The 9552-nt window shown below is 39.1% G+C and overlaps 1 protein-coding gene across 1 annotated transcript in view; it reads right to left on the bottom strand.

Annotated features, from left to right (window-relative positions):
• The window catches only part of ptprt (protein tyrosine phosphatase receptor type T), a 422469-nt gene that overhangs the window by 179673 nt on the left and 233244 nt on the right, over positions 1-9552 (bottom strand). The window contains 1 exon segment of the mRNA XM_062414593.1: positions 5362-5563. Coding sequence (XP_062270577.1) covers positions 5362-5563 — 202 coding nt within the window.

The following is a 9552-nucleotide window of genomic DNA, read 5'->3' on the forward strand; positions in this document are numbered from 1 at the left end:
TGTACATTTCATGACATAATAAAAGATGTGCACACATTCAGGTTGGTTTACTGTGGAAATGTGTGCACATGTTAAGGCTGTCAGACCATATTTCACTATTTAAAATACAATAATAAGTCATTAGTAAGGCTGGGCGATATGGGCAGAATCAAATATCATGATATTTTGGACTTAATACCTCAATATTGATATTTGGACAATATTGTAGGGATGACTATCAATGCCTTCACAGAATATCTACTCAATGATATTTTTGATGAATAATCATCAGTAAAGTGAATAAAGGCAGATAATAGAACAGTTTGTTAAGATGAGAAAATCACATTTTTACTGTAATGCAGCCTTTAACCTTTGTGTCGTCCTCGGTCTGTTTTATGTTCCTTCCTTCCTTCCGTCTAGTCCTTCCTCCCTCCTTCTCTCTGTCTTTCCTTCCTCTCTTTTTCCTCCCTTCCTTCTTTCTTTCCTCCATCCCCCTTTCTTCCATCCTTCCTCCCTCCCTCCTTCTTTCCTTCCCTCTTTCTTTCCTTCCTTCCTTCCTTTCATTCCTCCTTCTCTCTTTCTTTCCTCCCCCTACCTTCCTCCTTTCCTCTGTCCTTCCCTACTTCCTTTCCTCCCTTCCTTCCCTCTTTCATTCCTCCCTCCTTTCCTTCCTTCCTCCTTACTCCCTCCTTTCCTTCCTTCTTCCTCCCTTCCTACCTTGACTCGAGGACAACAGGAAGGTTAAAAAGCAAGAAAAGACACTTATTCCATATCACCATGTTATGATATTCAAAATCTAAGACAATATCTATAAAATATCACCATATCCATATAAGCCCTATAGTCAGTATACTGTAAGATATAAATCAGCAGAAGTAAATATATATTTTAAAGATTTGCAGACACATATAATCTAAAAACAACAGTGTCTGGGCTGAGATCTTCTAATTAGTTTTACTCTATCATCATCGCTTCACATCTTGACAACAGTAATCTTAACAGCTGTTATTAACAACAACAAAAAGAAGAAGATGGATGTACGGGTCACTCCGAAAGGCTTCACACACATTTTCATTCAAGTTTTTAATTCCACGTCTGTCATGACCTCATAATGGAGGTGCAAGCATCAATGCCTGTCTGAGTAAGGCATCAACACCTTCCTCCTCCATCTCATTGGTGCCACATTTAGGTTATTAACACTGAGTCTCACCCTTCCTCCTGTGTCCATCCATCTCTACGTGTCTGCATCATTTAATTTATATCTCTCCGTCCTTTGCTCCCATGAATGAGATAATGCAGATTGGGGATGGCGTGATATTTAGAAGAAGACATCTCTGTTATGTGTGGATTTATTTATTTATTTATTATTTTTCCTCTTAGCAACATGTTGTTAAGATTTTGAAAGGATGATGGAGGAGTGGAGGAATGGAAAGGTCATGTTAAAACACACAGAAGGTGTTGACAGATTGGACGACACTGAAAACACGCTGTAGTCTTCTGTGGCTCAATCAGGGGTGGAGGGATGAATACTTCCTATATTTGGGTTTAACTCATAATCTAAATGTTTGAAACCCTTATTAGATGTAAAACAAACATTGCTCAGTGGGTTTAAATCTGATATTCTAAGCATTTAAATCTCAAATATGCTTTGTTGTTATTCAAATAAAGTGATTTTATGCCACATTTACCACTAAAATAAACACAGTATCCTGCAACAAAGCAGAAGTGGTCATTTGCTTTGGCACTGAACAGTTTCCAGGACTGAATGTGTGTGACTGCATGAATATTAAAACAAGGTAGTGACAGAAAAAGAGCGTGCATGCTTAGCAGAGCCGCAGCCGTGAGTACACAAAGGCCACAGAGGAGATTTAAGGCCATTCTCTCTGCTTCATATCACATGTGGATTAAGTCAAGTAACACTGATCAATTATGTAATAAGATTAATATACATACAAGTGGTAAGCTCTCTTTAAATTATCTAGGGTCATAGATTTATAGCTTTTGATACTGCAAAGAGCATAATAATAATAATAATAATAATAATAATAATATATTGTTTAAACAGGCTTGTACTTAATATAGTAATGTTATATTTAAAAACATAGGTTTAAAGTAATGTATGGTGCAATCCTGGTAACTTTGTGTTCTCTTTGTGCATCAATACAGAGATTTAGAAGGAAATTGCCACCCCAAGAGCAATATTGTCTCTTTTTTTGGTCAATAAATGTTGCCAACCTGAAAACCTCATGTGCAAAGTATCTATATTACCAGAAGTTATCATTTAATTTCCAAATCCCAAAACTGAAATAAAAAAAAATGACTTAAGGAAGTAACTTTCAAACTCTACATTACATCTCTTTAAATGATCTAGGTGCTTAGATTTATGACTTTTAATGCTGAAAAAAGGGGAAATAATAAATAAGCTTGCACTTTAACACAAAAGTTTAAAGTATAGGATCAATCTCTTGGTAACTTTATGTTCTCTTTGTGCATCGATACAGAGATTTAGAAGGGAACTGTCACCCCAAGAGCAATGTTTGTTTCTTTTTCAGGTCAATACATGTTGAAAACCTGAAAAAATAATATTTTTTATCAGCTGAAATTAAGTTTAAAGACATTAAATTATAAAAAAGTGACTGGAGAATTAACTCTAAAACGCTACATACTGGAATAAATCTCTTAATACTACACAAAGGAATCAGTTATTATACACGGTCGCCCATAAAGTTGGAATAAAATATATATTTTTTTACTTCTTCTCATGAAATGATTGTGACAATGTGATTTATTCTTAATAGATAAAGTGTAAATATTCTCAAAATTGTATTGATCAATCTCATTGCACCTGGTCAAAGGTGATTACTGATGTGTATTAATAGAAAATAAAAAAGAGGAATGTGTCTGAAAACTAAATTATTCCAACTTTATGGGCGACTGTGTATGTGAGGTTGAGCTGAGCAGATGAATGTTGCTCTGGCAGGAAAAGTTTGTCACCTCTTAACCCTCCTGTTGTCCTCAGATCAAGGAAGGACAGGAGGAAGGGAGGAGGAAAGAAGGAAGGAAGGAAAGGAGTAAGGAGGGAGGGAGGGATGAAAGGAGGAAGGAAGGAAGGAAGGAAGGAAGGAAGGAAGTAAGGAAGGAATGAAGGAAGGAAGGAAGGAAAGGAAAGGAAATGAATAAGGAGGGAGGGGGGAAAGGAGGAAAAGAGGGTGGAAGGAAGGAATGAAGGAAAGGAAAGGAGTAAGGAGGGAGGAAGGAAGGAAGGAAGGAAAAGAGGAAGGAAGTAAGGAGAGAAGAAAGGAAGGAAGGGGGGAAGGAAGGAAAGGAGTAAGGAGGGAGGGAGGAAGGAAGGAAAGAAGGAATGAAGGAAGGAATGAAGGAAAGGAAGGAATGAAAGGAGGGGGGGATGGAAGAAGGAAGGTATGGAGTAAGGAGGGAGGGAGGGAATAAGGAAGGAAGGAAGGAAGGAAAGAAAGAAATGAGGAATGAAGGAAGGAAGGAAGGATGGAAGGAAGTGAGGAAAGAAATATGGAAGGAGGAGGGAGCAAAGAAAGAGGGAAGGAAGGGAAGAACGAAGGAAACATTTAAGAAAGAGGGAAGGAAGGAACAGTGAAAAGAGACGGGGTCAATTTGACCCGGGAGGGCGACAGGAGGGTTAAATAAACTTTAGCGGCTGTGCACTCTGTGTTTCATTGGCCTTTGCTGCTTTAAATGATAGTAAGTCTGCTCCTCACTAAAAATCTGAATTCACCTGCTGCTGTTAGATATATGTATGATATAAACAGTAAAAAGCATTGTTGTACTTCATTTATCCTGCATGTAACATATGGTGCATTTATCATGAATCTATTCTGCATTATCTTTTTTGTTGTTGTTTTTTTCCCCCAAAAAAAATCCTCCTCTTTAGCTCAGTATAAAGTTGATATTGTGAGAACTTTATAGCAGGCAGCTTTTGCCTCAGAGCTACAGTCAGTGTCTCCACAGATACACAGCTAAAGGTTACGACTACCTCGATGAAGAGGCAGTAAAAATAAATAAAAAATAAAACATCTTGTGAAGGACAGAAAGACAATCAGACGAGCCATTTGGGAGGTAATTATTAGAGTGATATAATAATAAAAAAGAGAGAAAGAAAAGGTAAGGATAGAAGGAGAAGATAAAGGAAGGGGATAATAAAGCGATGGAGAGACAGAGGGAGAATTGTGTAAAGCTGAGGAGAGAGACAGACAGGGTGAGTCAGAGAGATAAAGGGCAACCAGAGACACACAAAAAGAAAAACAAAAAAAAAAAAAAAGGAGAAAGGATTTTATTTTTATTTTTGAATGAGTCACACACAAAGAAAAAACCCATGCACCAAACAGTTAGAGAAAGAATAGAAATGTCCTCTTCTTCCAGAATAAAGAAATGCATTAACATCAGAGAGGCCATTTTTACAGTTCTGATTGTTTTCCCTTTTTATTTTTTTGTGTGGTGCCACTGACATTTTCTATGGAGCGAGGCAGGTGACATGAACACAGGTTTATAAAAATAGAAAAGAGGAAAAAGTCAGACAGATATGAAAAACGGTCACTCCGACACACAAACAAAGACGCAAACAAACAAACACTTTGACTGGCACATTCACGGAGAAGCTGAATGACAAACAAGCCTCTGGTGACTTCCTCCTCTTCCTCTTTTACCTGCTGTTATTGTTCAAAATAAACATGAGTGAGCCACGAAGATCAAATAAATGTCACCAGAAAATTAAAGGACAAGCTCACACAAACAAGCACATGTTTAACCCCGTCTGTTTTGACTGTTCCTTCTTTCCTCCCTTCCTTCCTTCCGTCTGTCCTTCTTCCCTCCCTCCTTCTCTTTCGTTCCTTCCTCTCTCTTTCCTCCCTTCCTTATGTCCTTCCTTCCTTCCCATTACCTTCCGTCTTTCCTCTGTCCTTCTTCCTTCCTTCCTCCCTTCCTCTTTTCTCCCACCCTCCCTCCTTCCTTCTTTCCTCCCTCCCTCCTCCCTTCCTTCCTTTCCTCCCTTCATCTCTCATTTCCTTCCTTCATTCTTTCCTTCCTCCCTCCCTTCCTTCTTCATCCCTTCCTTCATTTCCTTCCCTCTTGCTCCCTTCCTCCCTCCTTTCCTTCCTTCTTCTTCCCTTCCATCCTTCCTTCATCCCTCCCTCCCTTCCCTCTTCCTCCCTCCTTTCCTCCCTTCCTTTCCACCCTTCCTTCCTCCATCCTTTCCTTCCCTCCTTCCTTCCTAATTTCCTTCATTCTTCCTCCTCCTTTCCCTTCCTTCCTGCCTCCCTCCCTCCCTTCCTTCCTTCTTCCTCCCTTCCTCCCTTCCTCCCTTGACTGGAGGACAACAGGAGGGTTAATGTAATGACTGTAGACCTTTACCTGCTATCTTGGTGGTGATGCGGGTGGTGACGGGCGGACCGAAGCCCTTGTTCGTGGAGGCTTTGAGGGTGAAGAAGTAGGTGGTCCCCGGGTAGAGGCCTACGAACAGGTGATGGGTCTCATTCCGCAGCTTGAACACCCTTCCTCTCTGGGTCGTCAAATCAGCGCTGGGGTCTAACGAGCTCAGGGCCTTGTAGGTAATCTGCAGGCGGACAGGAAGCAAACAGTTCAACACATTTTCAGGTTTTGGATGTAATGTAGTTAGCTTGGGTTCAAGTTAGCTTAGCATAGCATACAGTATATTAGGTTATCATAACTTAGTATATATTTATTTGAAAACAATGCAACTTAATTAGGATTCAAGGGAAATTTATTTAACTTGAATTCATTTAACCAATTCCTGAGGAAACTATTTGATTCTTCAGCTGCTAAATGTTCAACTGAGATAAGAGTGAAGTAAAAAAAAAACTGAAATATGCTGTAAATAAGAAAACTGCAGAGTCATGATAATTCTCCGTGGGTTTATCGCTCAAGTGACTGATTTGATGTTGCTCATTTTATCCTTTGTTTATATGAAAAATGTTGTTTAGTGCAGTTTTATTTATTTATGTTTTACTCAAGATCATTTCATATCTGTGTTGCCTTTTTATCAGCACATTTTTTACCCATTGTTTATATAAAATAGGAGTAATACTGTAGATAAAGTTAGCTTATATTGATATATTTCTTTTTATTCTGCAGTTCTGAAGTAAAACACTCAACATTAAACTGAAACCTCATCTATCTTCCTCGTTAAACTCAATATTTAAGCCTCTCTGTGTACTTTTGAGTCAATTTTCAGTTTGAAATATGTGTTTTTTTAATGTTTTTATTAGGATAAACAACAGCCTGACCCCAAAACCACCTCCCCTGTCCTCTGTCCTCTCGTCACACTGGAGCAAATCCAACTAATTGACCATCTGTTATTAAATTGTCTGTTAAAACATCACACAAATCAATTTTAGATTTTAGAGTGTTGTTGGCTTTTTTCGACAGGTCTGTGCTTCACCGCATGATCTCCACTCTGAGACTGGAACAAATTGAGCTAAATTGACCCGTGGCCACAAAACTGGCAGAAGCACAACAATAGTTCTTCTGCTAAAAGAAATGTCAATGCACTGTATGTCGTCATGTTGCCTCTGGCCAGTTTCCACACTACACACACTGAGAGAGAGAGACCCATCTTTTGGTCATAAGTAATTATCTTTCATGAAAGCTGCCAAATGGGAGCTGGGGATAATTGGCCTTGGCCCCCTTCACAGAAACATACATTTCCCTCACACACACACACACACACACACACACACACACACACACACACACACACACACACACACACACACACACACACACACACACACACACACACACACACACACACACACACACACACACACACACACACACACACACACACACACACACACACATAACTCCAGGGGACAGCTGTCATTGTGAATGACAGTCAGTACAAAAGAGTATTGACTGGTGGGGGAAAAAAAACACATTAATAGCAATTCAACCCCAAACACACTTCAGCACTTTTACTGTGTATGTGTGTGAGCGCATGTGTGTGTGTGTGTGTGTGTGTGTGTGTGTGTGTGTGTGTGTGTGTGTGTGTGTGTGTGTGTGTGTGTGTGTGTGTGTGTGTGTGTGTTTCTGGATCTCTGAGGGGATTTCAGTTTGTCTTTCAGACTCAAAGTGAAAAAAAAAAGTGCAGATGCTTGGAGAGAACAAGTGAGAGAGGTAGAGAGAGACATATGAAGTCAGACAATATGAATGAACCAGGAAGCACTTGGTGGAGCAGAGACCTCAAGTAATGCTCCACCAATGCAACGTTCTTTACCAACTTACAAAGCTGCAGCCTCTAGAAAAGTTCATGGCTCCTGTCACTTGACTTCTTGACAAAACATAATATGATGGCAGCACTTTGCATCTGACCGACAGCTAAGAAACTTTGAGTGGAGCTCCAATAAATCCAGATTCAGATTTTCCCCGCCAAAAAAATCAACAAATACTTATGTAAATAGATTGCCCTGTACACTAAATGCAATCCAAATCTAATAGTTATATTCTATGCTTTCTATCTTGAGTATAATGAGCAGAGATACATGCAAACACAAACATACTGGACAGTGTGCATATACTGTAGATATAACAACAACAATACAGAGATCAGTATTCTAGGATATAAACCATGTACAGTAATCACGTCTCCTAGCTGAACTCAGCTGAGGAGCTTTGTTACATCTCATCCCCTTTTCCTTTCCCCATATGTCCATATCCCCCGTTACACTGTGCTCAGGCAGATCCACAAAGGGCCAAAAGATAAAGCTTAAAAAGACAAGACCGACTGAGATACAGAACAAGAATTAATGAGAAACTGAGCTTCAAAAACCCCTGCTTGATATCTCTCTCGCTCATCTTCATCACTCCTTATATCCGACTTGAAGGTCCTTAACGCCTCATAGCTTCACCCGATTATTCGGACATCAAAGAGCAACGAGAAAAAACAATACACGTCTGATCAGTCTATTTTTTCAGATGGACTTCAAAAACCTGAAAGACTAGGGTTTGATTTTAAAACTGGAGTCAATTAAGTTGTGGTTTAAAAGTAGGACAGCTGAACCTAGACACAACTAGAAAGAGAGTTGCATATAAAAAATATATATAAAAAAGTACTGTATATGTGAGTATGAGTATGTTATAAAGGGCATTTTTAACAATGGAAACAAATTATAGATGATAGAACTTCTTCACCATATTGATTTAAGTGATTTCTTACTATTTTTTTCTGCATTTATTTCTGCTTTGAAATGAATTCATAGAAAAGTAAAGAGCTGAAAGTAAGAATGAAAGAGAGAAACAATAAGTGTTGAATGTAGCTGTAATGAATCAGTGCTTCAAGGTTCACATATAAACTCAAATAAGCACACACTTATACAATAGAGGTTTTAGAAAGAAAGAGAGAGAGAGAGAGGGATTTAATTTAATGTAAAAACTAATCATCTTTAAATATCTTTTTATTGTTCTCAAGTTTACACCCGAGTAAAGAACACTGAATAGAAAACCGAAATCGAGACGAGAAAGCTCATATTTAGTCTCATTAGATGTTTTGTTAATAATAAAAAAATACCATTGAGACAAAGTGCATTGAATTAGAAAGAAAAGAATTGTAATGGAGAGGAGAGAAGGAGATCAAAAAAAGTGAGACAAATGGTGATGAAGTCAAAGTGGAAGAGAGAAATGGAGACTGAGTGAGGAAAAGAATAAAGAAGCCAAACTGAAGCTGATAGACTGAACATAAAGGGCGATAGAGTGAGAGAGAGAGAGAGATAGAGAGAGAGAGAGAGAGAGAGAGAGAGAGAGAGAGAGATACAAAAAAGTGAGACAAATAGTGAAAAAGTCAAAGTGGAAGAGAGAAATGGAGACTGAGTGAGGAGAAAAAAAAAGAATAAAGAAGTCAGAGCCAAACTGAAGCTGATAGACTGAACAAGAAAGGGCGGGCGAGAGAGAAAGAACGAGAGAGAAAGAACGAGAGAGAGAGAGACAGATAGATAGAGAGAGAGAGAGAGAGAGAAGGAGATAAAAAAGTGAGACATGTGGAAAAGTCAAAGTGGAAGAGAGAAATGGAGACTGAGTGAGGAGTGGAAAAAAAAAGAATAAAGAAGCCAAACTGAAGTTGATAGACTGAACAAGAAAGGGCGAGAGAGAGAGAGAGAGAGAGAGAGAGAGAGAGAGAGAGAGAGAGAGAGAGAGAGAGAGATACAAAAAAGTGAGACAAATAGTGATAAAGTCAAAGTGGAAGAGAAAAATGGAGACTGAGTGAGGAGAGAAAAAAAAAAGAATAAAGAAGTCAGAGCCAAACTGAAGCTGATAGACTGAACAAGAAAGGGCGAGAGAGAAAGAGAGAGAGAGAGAGAGAGAGAGAGAGAGAGAGAGAGAGAGAGAGAGAGAGAGAGAGAGAGAGAGAGAGAGAGAGAGAGAGAGAGAGAGAGAGAGAGAGATATATAGACGCCACAGCGCGATGACAAGTGATGTAGTTGGATGTTTTGTGTAAAATGGGTAAAATGGGTTGCTCAGAGGCTGGAGGTGATGTGAGTTGTTTGTTTTTTTTGGGTGGAGGTGGTGGTGGTGGGAGGAGGAAGATCT

The sequence above is a fragment of the Scomber scombrus genome, chromosome 3 (genome assembly GCF_963691925.1).
Source record: "Scomber scombrus chromosome 3, fScoSco1.1, whole genome shotgun sequence".
Classification (NCBI taxonomy): Eukaryota; Metazoa; Chordata; class Actinopteri; order Scombriformes; family Scombridae; genus Scomber; species Scomber scombrus.